Genomic DNA, 13,391 nt, shown 5'->3' on the forward strand with positions numbered 1-13,391 from the left:
GGGTTGTCAGAAAATCAGATCTTATGTACATTAAGGACAGGAACTCAACTGACCTTACTAGGTTTGGACTACATGTCCCTCTAGATCCACAGCAATCCTGATGACTCTTACCTGCCTTCTGATAGGGCCTAGCAAGCCAGGTTGTATTTAAGGAGGAAGTTTGGAGTTACCTTCAAGGGCAATTTGGAGGACATAATCAATGCAGGCCTTGCTAGCAACCCTAATGTCCAATGGATTAATAGAAAGAGTCAAAGAATTCTCGAGGAATTGAATACACCTCAAACAATCTCACCCATTAATGAGCAGGTGTCATAGAGACCTAGAGTCATGGAGTCAGACAGCATGGAAACACACACTTCAGTCCAACCAGTCCATGCCAAACATAATCCCAAACTAAACTAATCTCACCTGCCTGCTTCCAGCCCATACCCTTCCAAACCGTTCCTATTCATGCACTTATCGAAGTGTCTTCAAAATGTTGTAACTATACCCATATCCACCACTTCCGCTGGAAGTTCATTCCACACGCAAACCACTCTCTGAGTAAATTAAATTGCCTCTCGTGTCTTTTAAAATATTTCTCCTCTCACCTTAAAAATAAGCCCTCTGGTCTTGAAATGCCCAATCGTAGGGAAAAGGCATCTCCCTTTAACCCTATCTATACCTTTGTTGATTTTGTAAACCTTTCTAAGGTATCCTCTTAGCCTTCTCAGCACTAGTGAAAAAAGTCCCAGCCTTTCTTTATAACTCAAACCTTCCATGCCCAGCAACATTTGGGTAAATCTCTCTGAACCCTCTCGAATTTCATAGTTCTGACAAGGAAAAGATACAAAGGTCAACAGAGTCAGTTCGGTTTATTTAGTAACTGGACAAAATCCAAGCTGTTTATTTTCCCAAACAGTCAAAGGGCTGAAAACAATTTCTCACTTTTCTTGGACTAATTCTCCAAGTTTAGCAAATCTCACCTGTGTTTCAGGAAGCTGATAATCGACTGCCCAGTACAGGGTCATTCCCAGTGAGTACACATGCATCTAAAGGCAAAAAAACAAACAAGGTGAAACAGCCCATCACAACCAGAGACCTGACTGAGAGAAAGCAAGCTGACAGTTTCTGTTTGGTAGGGGATATAGTGAAGGTTCTCTTTTGCAGTAATATTACCTAAACTCAAGGCATTAAAAGCAAGACAGGCAGCATATAGCAGCAAACAACAACAGGTTGTACTATCCGTTTGCAAAGCAAAGTCTGGCTCAGGTATTTTAATATAAATTTTACACAAGTGTATTGGGAAAGAGTTGTTTTGTACTATTATAGAAACAGACCCTTCAGTCCAACTCACACACGCCGACCAGATAACCTAAATTAACCTAGACCCATTTGCCAGCATTTGGTCCATATCCCTTTAAACCCTTCCTATCCATGTACCCACACAGATGTTAAATATTGTAATTGTACCTAGAGCCACCATTTCCTCTGGTGACTTATTCCACACACACACCACCCGCTGTGTGAAAAAGTTGCCCCTTATGTCCCTTTTAAATCCTTCCCCTATCACCTTAAACCTCTGCCGTCTAGTTTTGGATTCTGCTACCCTGGGGAAAAGGCCTTGGCTAATTACCCTGGGTCACCCCTCAGCCTTCAATGTTCCAGAGAAAATAGCACCCAGCCTATTCAGCTTGTCCCTAAGCTCAAACTTACCAACTCTGGCAACATCCTTGTAAATCTTTTCTGAACCCTTTCCAGTTTCACACTTTTCCTATAGCAAGGAGGGCAGAACTAAATGCAGTACTCCGAAAGTGGCCAAACCAACGTCCTGTACAGCTGCAACATGACCTGCCAACTCCGATACTCAATGCACTGATATTTGAAGGATGCTAGAAACTAAACATACTCCTAGCATGTGTCTATCTGGAGTAATTAGAGAAAATAACAGTACTATTATAATGAATCATATCTCTTCTATATCACTGATGTGCAACAGCTAATTAAGGAAACTATTCTGTTTTCTGAGACAAGAGAGAAAGTCAGAGTTTGATTCTGTGAGCACCATTATTACATGATATTGGAAATTATTTATCATGGAGGATTACTTCAGCTTTGGGTTGCAACAATATTCAGTGAGGGTTATGATGAAAAGTTTAAGAGCAGAGAATTTGCATAAAATAGTCAATGAGGTAGGTTCAGGGTCTTTCTTTATTCATTTAGAGGATGAGGGCATTGTTGGCTAGGGGAGCATTTATTGCCCATCCCTAATTGCTCAGAGGGCAGTTAAGAGTCAATCACATTGCTGCAGGTCTGGAGTCACATGTAGGCCAGACCAGGTTAGATTGACTGTTTCCTTCCCCAGAGGGTGTTAGTGAACCAGATGGGTTTTCACCAACAATCAACAATGAATTCATGGTCATCACTAGATTCTTAATTCTAGATATTTATTGAATTCAAATTCTACCATCTGCCATGGTGGGATTCGAACCTGGGTTCCTAGAACATTATCCGGGTCTCTGGGTTAACAGTCCAGTGACAATACCACTAGGCCATTACCTCCCCCGTCTTCCCACCTGCTTATGAATACTGAGAAAGCCCTTTTACAGAAATTTAGATCTGACTGACGCAAACAATTCAGAGCATCCTTCTTTGTTCCAAATTTTGTAAAATAAACACAAAGACAGATAGTGTTTCAAATTCACGCCATCGCCTAATTTAGATAAAGTCCAGTGCGCTGCTCTTACTAATCTGACGACTCCTTATGCACTGAACTCAGTGGTCTCCTAGGCAACAGCATACCAACTGTGGCATTAGTCGAACAGCTCAAGTATCTGTCATTTTTCATAGAGGGAAGGCACTGCAGGATGATAAAGCTTCAGTGTGCTGCTATTCACACTCAGCATTCAGCACAGACACCTCTCTCCTCTTTCACTGAAATTCCAAAAGGAATTCTCTCACACTGTTGAGATTAAAGACCGTACCAGCATCAATCGACCGTCAGTGTCAGCAGATCAGGGCTTTGTCCCGAGCAAACTAAAATTGTCATTTTCTTCCAGATGGTGTGCTTCGCATGGAAGGACTGCCACAGCATTAAAATTGCAGAAAGGAATAATCATCTCCATTCTTCTTCCTGTCTCTCTACCATCAATTCCGAGGTAACAGTCACAGAAATACTGATTGATTGATTTATCTGATTTATTGTCACACGTACCAAAAAACAATGAAAAGCTTTGTTTATGAGTGGTACAGATAGATCACAGCAAGCAGAGGATGTAAAGATCAAAAAGACATAGAGGCATACAGGTTACATTCTAGGTTCCATTATTTGAGGCTACAGTCCTTTCACCAGTCAGATAACAGCCAGAGAGAAGCAGTTCCTGAACTTGCTGATGCCTGTGTTCAGGCTTCCATACCTTCTGCATGATGGAAGAGGTTGGAGGAGATCATTACCACCGGGTACACTGGGCCTTTGATGATGATGATCACCTTTCCACAGCAGTGAGCCATGTAAGTAGAGTCCATGGATGGAAGGTTGGCTTCTGTAATGGTCTGGGCTCTGCACACCACCTTCTGTAGTTTCTTACAGTCCCGGTCAGAGCAGTTGCCGTACCCGGCCGTTATGCATCTGGACAGTATGCTTTCAATGGTGCATCTGTAGAAGTTGGTGAGGGGCCTTATGGCCATGTCAAATGTCCTGAGCCACCAGAGGAAGACGACAGCGTTTTTGACTGTCATATCTATGTGGGAAGTCCAGGGCTGGTTAACAAAGTGTGGAGCTGGATGAACACAGCAGGCCAAGCAGCATCTTAGGAGCACAAAAGCTGATATTTCAGGCCTAAGCCCTTCATCAGCTTTTATGCTCCTAAGATGCTGCTTGGTCTTCTGTGTTCATCCAGCTCCACACTTTGTTATCTCCGATCCTCCAGCATCTGCAGTTCCCATTATCTCTGAGTCCAGGACTGGTTGTTGGTTATCATCACTCCGAGGAACTTGACGTTCTCCACACTCTCAACCTCAGCTCTGTTGATGTAGATGGGGGCATGTTCTCCTCCTTTCTTTCTGAAGCCAATGATCAGTTCTTTAGTTTTGCCAATGTCGATGGTATTTAGGCATAATCTGCTTTAAGTTGGATTGCTGAAGTTGCCAGCCACGATGAATAGGGCCTCGGGGAATTTTGTCCCTCGAGTGTTTTTGGCAGTGTAAATCTCATTTAGGGTATTTTTCACATCCGCACAGAGAGCAATGTAGTCTACTGTCGGGATGGCGGGTGTGAACTCTTGTGGTAGGCGGTAGGGATGGCATTTTACTCTAAGGTATTCTATCGTCATTGGAAATTATTCTGCTGGTAATTCCAATTATCACTCCACTCGAGGGAGTGGGTCAAATGGTTTTTAATTAGTAGCAGTTTAGTTTACTTTCTGTATTAAAGTTGAGGAGTATTCAACTCTGGACAGTCTTGCACCAGGCAGCAACGCCGCACAGTCAAACACAAAAGAAACATGTCAACTTTGATAGTCTGCATGCAATCCTATATTGTACCTAATCATTAGAGATTAAAACAATGAAAGGCAGCCTTTTTGAACTACACAATGTTCTCAGGGGACTTGACGAGTAAATATGGAAAGATGTGAGAGAGCTTAGAACTAGAGGGCATAATCTCAGTGTGAGGGGTTGCTCAGATAGGACAGAGACGAGGAGGAGCTTCTTCAGTCAGGAGGCTAAGAGTCTGTCGAAGTCCTTACTGCACAGAACTGTTGAGGTTGAGTCATTAAGTATATTCAAGGCTGAGGCAGATAGATTTTTAATCGGTAAAGGAATCAAATGTTATGGCAGGTAAGTGGAGTTGAGGATTATCAGATCAGTCACAATCTCATTGAATGGTGCAGCAGACTTGATGGGCTGAAGGCCTACTTCTGCTGCAACATTTTATGGTCTCTTGTTCCACCATGTTACTGTCACCCTATTGTCTTTTGCACCTGATTCTTTTCTCATACTTCCCAATCTCAATGACCCGATCCAAATGACTACAAAAGTCGAACTTCAGACGTGAAACAAAGACAGTGTGGTCGCTCGGTGTTTTCCACTGCTGTCTCACAGCGGCAGGAACCCAGGTTCAATTCCACTCTTGGGTGACTGTGTGGAGTTTGCATGTTCTCCCTATGTCTGCGTGGGTTTTCTCTGGGTTCTCCCATTCCCTCCCACAGTCCAAAGATGTGCAGGTCAGGTGGATTAGCCATGGGAAATGTAGGGTAGCAGGGGGAGGTGGTGGTGTGTCACTTGGGATGCTGTTTGGAGGGTTGATGTGGACTCGATGGTCCAAGTGGCCTGTTTCCACATGTAGGGTTGCGGATGTTGGGAAATCCAACATGAAAATGGAAATTGCTGGGGAAAGCGCAGCAGCTCTGGCAACATCTGTGGAGAGAGAAAAACAGTGAATGTTTCGAGTCTAATGACCCTCGTTCTGAAAGGGGGGGAACTGGGCTCAAACTTTAACTCTGCTTTCTCTCCGCAGTTGTTGCCAGACCTGTTGTGTATTTCTGTTTGTTTTAGATCTTCAGATCCTCCCTTCATAGATCTAACGTGTCCCACAATTCTCATTCAAGAACCTTTCTGGACTGAGGTCCATAAATATGCTCAGGAATGCCACAGCTGAAGGACCCTCCTGCTGTGAAAGTAAAGGTGAATAGGGAAGTACAAATGTCCGTTGTGGAGTTGCTGATGTGGGTTAGCTAACACTGTGTCAATGTACATAGCAGCAGGGCGTACCATCTACACGTGCTCTGCCGAGATCACCAAGGCTCCTTAGTCAGCATCTTCCAAACCGAAGACTACTAGCGCCTAGATGGACAAGGGCAGCACATATACAAGAATACCACCACCTGCAAGTTCCCTTCCGAGCCACTCACCATCCTGAATGGGAAATATGTTGCCATCCCTTCAGAGACCCTGGATCAAAATCCTAGGCCTCCCTCTCTAAGAGCATTGTGGGTTTACTTACAGGAATTGGACTGCAGCAGTTCAAGAAGGCAGCTCGCCACCACCTTCTAAAGGATGTGTAGCCACTGTAGATCCAGTCAATGCAACCCACATTCTGTCAATGAATAAATGTGATATACACACTTATGTCTGTGTGAATGTGTCTCATTCAGGCTGACACTTCATGGCAGTGTTAAGGGAGGGAGGGCTGCACTGTCAGAATCACTGCCTTTCAGGTGCATTATGAAACAAAGGCCATGTCCGTCAGCCCAGATGGATGACAATCTTTGAAGAATAGTGAAAGTGTTCTTTCAGCGTCTAGTGGTGTTCAACTGCCAAAGGATGAGCTGATTGTTTATTTCATGGCTGTCTCTTGGATTTTAATGAGCAGAAATCAGCTGAAACTAAAGGTCAGCAGCAGGGAGATCAGAGAACCCCTACAATGTGGATGCAGGCTATTTGGCCCATCACATCCACACCAATCCTCTGACGAACATCCTACCCAGTCACAAACCCCTACCCTATCCCTGTAACCCTGCATTTTACATGACTAATCCACCTAGACTGCACATCCCCGGACACCATTGGCAATTTAGCATGGCCAATCCACCTGGAGGAGGAAACCGAAGCAAACCCGCACAGAAACGGGGAGAATGTACAAATTCCACACAGTCAGTCACCCAGAGGTGGGATTGACCTGGGTCCCTGGCACTGTGAGGCAGCAGTGCTAAACACTGAGCCACCGTGCATGCCTCAGTAATGGCAATAGTAATATCATTGGCCCCATAGTCCAGAGAGCTAGGCTAATGTTCCAGGGGGTTGAGTTGAAATCCCACCATGATAGTTCGTTGAATTTAAATAGATTTATAGATGACTACAGCCTGGAAGGAGCCATTTGATCAGTTAACAAGGTTCTGACTATATTAATTCTATAGGCGAAGTATTTGCTATTAGTACATTTACTAGACTATGAATCTAGAGACACTGATAATGACCTGGAGGTCCAGGTCCAAATCCTGCCATGGTAGACGGTACAATTTGGATTTGATTAAAAACCAAGAATTAAGAGTCTAATGAATACCATGAAACAATTGTCAAAAAACCCATCTGGCTCACTAATGTTCTTCAGGGAAGGAAATCTGTCATCCTCACCTGGTCTGGCCTACATGTGATTCCAGACCCGTACCATTGTGCTTGCATCTTGACTGCTCTCTGGCCAGTTAGGGATGTGCAATAAATGCTGGTCTAGCCAGCAATACCCACATCCCATGAACAAATAATGGGAGAAAAGGACCTGCAGTGCAACAACAGCTCCACTTCAAAACTGCATCAGTAACCATGACGGATTTTGCAATCACGTTACACCTCAGTTCTCCAAGTTGAAAATTGTCAAAGGCGCTATCTGAAGGCAAATTTCCTTTTTCGTTCTTCGGGAGGACTGTCTAATACTCAGATTGAAACCAAAGTTAAGAGCTAGTGATTTCATTAGGTGAGTGCAACAGGGAAAACAAAAAACTCGGGGCAAAATTCCTAAAATAATATATGAAGCTTCATATGACCAATTTTAACTCAGTTGCTGTTCTATAGAGTAAAACTTATAATCTGGCACTAGCTGCTACTGAATGTTCAATGCTTTTTCTTAATAATCATTCACTCCTCTGTGATAAATTTTTAAGTAATTTCAATTTAACTTGTTACTGGACATTTATTTTCTGCACCTTTGCTCCTAGAATTTAATATTGAATCATCAGAAACAGATGCAGGCCATTTATCCCATCATAGCTGTGCTAGCCCTTTGAAAGTGTAATCAAGTTAATCCCACTCTCCCTGTTCTTTGCCATTTGCCCTGCAATTTCTATTTTCTCTTTAAATAATTGTTCAACTTCCTTCTGGAGGTCACTGCTAACACTGTTTCTTGTGCACTTTCATGCAATGCATTCCACATCATAATCACTCTGAGTAAAAATACAGCAGTAATTTTGAGGGGCATGGTGCCTCACAGCACCAGGGTCCTGGGTTCAATTCCAGCCTCAGGCCACTGTCTGTGTGCAGTTTGCACACTCGACCTCTCCCTGTCTCTGCGTGGGATTCCTTTGGGTGCTTCCATTTCCTCCCACAGTCCAAAGGTGTGCAGGTTAGGTGAATTTGTCATGGTAAATTACCCCTTAGTGTCCAAGGATGTGCAGGCTGGGTGGATTAACCATGGGAAATGCAGGGTTGTAGGGTCGGGCAGTCGGATGCTCTTCAGAGGGTTAGTGTGAGCTTGATGGGTTGAATGACCTGCTTCCACGCTGTGGGGATTCTATTATTCATACAACATACAAATTATTAGTAAAAGTTGGCCACTTGGCCCCTTGATTCAATGCAATCATACCTCATCTGATTATTCCACATACTCATTCAGCACAAACGATCTTTCACCCTCTTGTCTGACAAGACCCATCTGCCTTTGTCTTAAAAATATGCAGTCTCATCCACTTTCCATCATGCTTTAAGAAGGATAGTTCCAAAGATCTAGTACCCTCTGAGGCTCTGTCTTTAATGGGTAGCTCCTTATTTTTAAACAATGACTCTTAGTTCTAAATTCTCCCACAAGAGAAAATGTCCTCTCCACAACTATCCTTCCAGGACTTGTCAGGATTTTCTTTGTTTCATAGAATCTTCACCTTTACACTCCTTAATCTCTTATACTCCAGCAGATACAAGTCCAGTCTGACCATAAGTGAACCCTCCCATTCCAGGTATTAACCACTAAGAGCCCTCTGAATGGCTTGCAATGCATTTTTGTTTTGTAAATTGTTCCTTTTGAAGAACATTTCAACTTCCTAATCTTCCCTTATGCATTTTTCTTTTAAAAAGCATGGTGGGACATGCTAAAATAGGCAAGTAACATTTTATCTTATGGCCCAGGGAAGCCAGTTCAATGAATGAGGCAGACAATTAAAAGCAGATACATATCCATCAAACATTGTTGCAATACATCTGTGCATGACTGCTGACCTGTTGGATGGCAGTGTTGTGGATTGTGACCACAGTGTATTAAGATAGGAGAGGTTTGTAAAAACTGCCTTCAATACCCTAGATTGTGCAGTGCTGAGCAGACAGATGGGAAAGGGTAGATTTTTTGATTGGTAAAGCCGGTCCTCCTGGAGAGGCAAACTTCAAGTTGAGACAAAGCACAACAGGGCGTAAATACATCTTCTGAAGTGAGACTGAGCCAAAGGGGGCCACTGTAACCCACATGACAGCAAAGTGACGAGATTGAGTTGAATGGAGATTTCATACTCTGTGCAATGCAAAACCTGGGTGAACAAACAGGTTCAACTGAAATTGGCCTCCAAAGAGTTTTGAGTTGGCTCCAGCATCATCCAAAGAATTGACTAATGCAGAAGGGAAATACTACCGCTGGCTTTTGAGCCAGAGAATGGAATAACACCAACAGGTTTTGCCATATGCTATTTACGCTCCAAGGTCCTTCACTAGATGTTCGGTGAGGACAGCATTGTGGTGTCTTTTCCATAGCGTGGGCCATTTCATGCTGCTCTAATGTTGATCTTGTTTTTTTGTGAAATCTTATGTAACTTTGCTTTCCTCCCTCTGTTCTATCACCCTATGATCTTTGAACAGTATGATCTACCTGTCCTGCATGCAAAACAAAACTTTTCACTTTACCTAGGTATGTGTGGCAATAATAAATCAAAGCAAATCCAATATCAAGACTAGGGGGCACATTTTTAAGGTGAGAGGAGAAAGATTCAAAACAGATGTGAGGGGCAACTTTTTACGCAGAGAGTGGTTCATGTGTGCAATGAACTTCCAGAGGAAGTCGTAGATGCGGGTGCAGTTACAACATTTAAAAGACACTGAGATAAGGACAAGAATAAGAAATGTTTGGAGGGACATGGGCCAAGTGCAGGCAGATAGGACTACTTTAGTTTGGAATTACATGCGGCTTGGGCTGAAAGGTTTGTTTCCACACTGTATAACTCTATGGCTCTATGGCATGATACGGTTAATGGCGTCATTCTCTAGCTTGGCTCCTCAGGGAAACAGGGGTCATGTATCAACCAGATCAGCATCTACGGAACAAGAGCAGAAGGAAACTGGGGAAAAGGGAGTTTTTAAAAAAGCCACATATTATAATAGATATTATATCATCTCCAACTGCCGTCGAGACATCAACCGCCTCAACCTCTCCACCCCTCTCACCCACTCCAACCTCTCCCCCGCAGAACGGGCAGCCCTCCGCTCCCTCCGCTCCAACCCCAACCTCACCATCAAACCCGCAGACAAGGGTGGCGCAGTGGTAGTATGGCGTACTGACCTCTACATCGCCGAGGCCAGACGCCAACTCTCCGACACCACCTCCTACCGCCTCCTCGATGAGATGATATAATATATTATAATAGTCCTACTTTATAAATATATTTAATTGCCAGAATAAACAATTGAAGTATTAATATACATCAATGCAGCCTGAGGTAATTTTATGCAGTGTCAATGTGGAAAACGTGCTTCAAGTCAATATGGCGGCCACGGTGGAAAAGCAAAACAGAAACAAAGGCTGAACATATCTAAATGCTTTAAAGTGAAGGGGAATATGCCTTGTTGTTCAACACTCATTAACTCTTGGATTTTGCAGGGATTCAACTGTATAGATGCTAATTAACACATTTTTTGTTTCGCAAAATGAAAAGTTATCTGGCTCAGGATTCTGTTTGGATGTGACATCCGATTAAAATGGCCAATTTGCACATCACTGCAGAGCAAATTGAGCTCCTTTCTGTCACAACCCATTTTAGCATTCATTCAATCCAAGCCAGAACAATGGAAAACACTGAATATGAGCAGATGTAGTAAGCCCTCATTATAAAACAAAGTGCCTGGGAGACTGCCAAATCCTCTGTTATAATGAGGCTACTGTATGGGGACGGTGCATTCATTTCAGCTCCCTTGGTCCTTTCTGCCAGTTCGTTAGCCTGGGTGAAACCTGTCCATTAACAGAATTAATCCAACAGCTCTAAGGGGCCTGCAATGAGTAAGCTGAACTAGTAGATAGCCTCACATTTATTCGTTGCCATTATCAACACCTTTTCCTACTTACCCCTCCCTTACCAAACATGTATAAGTTTCCCACAAAGTCGGGAACTGCCAATAAGGGCTACTGCCTTCAAAATGCACATAGTTGATACGTGTTAAGCAAACATAGTTGGAACGGTGTTGATTTACTTCTTTAAGAAGGGGCTCACATAACAATCCATCAATGCAGATGGCTATCATGGAATTTTACTTAGTCATCTTTGAGCATGCCAGTTCTAATTGCCATTGTCTCCTCATATTTGAGATAGAACCCATATTGAAGTGAAATGTACACAATCAAAGTTTGTTTTATAATGTTTTGAAGGAGACCTGAAATGTTAACTCTGATTTCTTTCCATAGATGCTGTTTTTTTTTCCAGCAATTTCTGTTTTGTTTTTGTTTTATAATGCCTGCCTGTAGTCTTTTGGGGCATATTGAAGGTGCTGTCAAAGAAGTGGAAGTAGCCTTTTATCAGTCAATGCCTTCTGATGCTCTACAAGGTGCTGGCATGGTTTCACCTACAGCAGAATAACGGCAAACAAAAAATCCACAGCATCCATCACAAACAAAGTGATTGCTTTCAGCTGAACATTGCTCGAGTATCCTTGGAGCTGCACTCCTGGCTTGCCCTTTGTAGCTAGCGGGCAAGCACTGGGGAGTCAGGTTGGCAATTATTTGCCTCAGTATTCTGATCAACAAGATCGTCTCAGCAAACCTTGTGCAGAAAGATCACTGAACTGCCTTCCCAGCCATTCCCAGTCTTCACATTCCATAATTTCAATTTAACAACAGTGGGATTTGGAGTGTAGCATGATTGCCAAGTCACTTTCAAGATGGTGTTATTAAATGGTGTCATTAATCAGGAGACACTAGTACTCAGACACAGCAAGTAGTTATGGAGACTGATAGCATATTGTATATTGTGAGGGGTGGGAGGTTATACTTCAGTTATACAGGGCACTGAAGTGGCCACAACTGGAGTACTGTGCACAATATTGGCCACCTTATTTAAGGAAGGATTTAAATTCATTGGAAGCTGTTCAGAGATGATTAACAGGAATAATAGCTGGAATGGGCAGGTTGTCTTACATGGGAAAGTTGGACAGGCTAACGTTATAAAAGTAAGATGTGACTTGATTGAAACTACAAAATTCTGAGTGGACTCGACAGGGTGAGCGTGAAGAGGACGTGTCCTCTCATGGGGGAATTTAAAACTAGGTGCCTCTGTTTAAAAAATATCAGGGATCGCCCTTTTAAACCAATGATAAGGTGCCATTTTTTCTCTCAAGGTTGTGAGTCTTTGGAATGCTCCTCCTAAAAAGGTGGTGGGAGCAGAGATCTGAAATGTTCTTAAGATAGAGGTCGATAGATTCTTGGTCAGCAAACTTATCAGGGCTAGGTTAGAGTGTGGATTTGAGGTTACATTCAGATCAGCCATGAGCTTATGAATGGTGGAGCAGACTCAAGGGGCTGAATGGCCAAATCTCGGTCATTGCTCATATGTCAGTGACTTTACTCATAATGTAGCTGTGGGCAGCAATTAGCCAACCTTTACCACTATCATTACATATTCCTGCAAGTAGGTCATAGGCAATGCCTCCATGGACATTAACTAATTCAATACAAATTATGAAAGTTGTATGGTGGTATTTTCAATCAATCTGTGGACTTTGAGTCAAGTATCATTAACACCCGATTAAAGTGCCCCCTTTTAAACAGGATGTAATTTGGACACAGCAATAAAGCACAATCAACAGAGCAATGTCGTCCTCATCATGGCCCAGTGCATGGTAGGAGGCAGTCTGCATTGCTGCTCACTTTGGAGCAGTTTTACTGCCACCATCGTCTCCCAGAGCAGGGAGCTACAGGACCCATTTGATCTGATGTGGCAGAGGGAAATTGATTACCACTCTGATCAAAAAGGGCTCTTCTCTTAAACAAGACGTAGCTTATTGCACATTAACAACCATGTGTAACTTACATTGATACGATAGTCTGGGTAGCAATGTCTATGAGGAGGACCTGGAGACGAGTCTTATTCCTTCAAGATGCTAAGCCATTCTTCAGTCCTTATTACTGCATTATAGTGGGTGGTGCTGAAGATATTTCTCAGTATTAACCCTTGCAGTCACTTGCATTCTTTGACATGTAAAACAATATGATTGTGATCTAACAAGAATGCAATGCAGTTGATGTCCTACACAGGACTAGTACTTTCTTGTCTTCTATTTAACTCTTGCCCACTGTATCCAAATTTCCCTCCACCTTTATATTATAAGGTGAACCCTGCTGGGGTTGAATTCTATGGGCATCAGCACAGAAATCAAGTTCTTCAGTCCAACTCACCTATATC

General features: G+C 43.0%; 1 protein-coding gene across 2 annotated transcripts in view; it reads right to left on the minus strand.

The window, feature by feature from the left end:
• The window catches only part of ptpn20 (protein tyrosine phosphatase non-receptor type 20), a 389,207-nt gene that overhangs the window by 310,135 nt on the left and 65,681 nt on the right, over positions 1–13,391 (minus strand). For both annotated transcript variants that reach the window (XM_048563379.2, XM_059640399.1), the window contains exon 4: positions 966–1,031. In XM_048563379.2, the coding sequence (XP_048419336.2) occupies positions 966–1,031 (66 nt within the window). The remainder of the gene's footprint in view (positions 1–965; positions 1,032–13,391) is intronic.

The sequence above is a fragment of the Stegostoma tigrinum genome, chromosome 37, assembly GCF_030684315.1.
Source record: "Stegostoma tigrinum isolate sSteTig4 chromosome 37, sSteTig4.hap1, whole genome shotgun sequence".
NCBI classification, from domain to species: domain Eukaryota; kingdom Metazoa; phylum Chordata; class Chondrichthyes; order Orectolobiformes; family Stegostomatidae; genus Stegostoma; species Stegostoma tigrinum.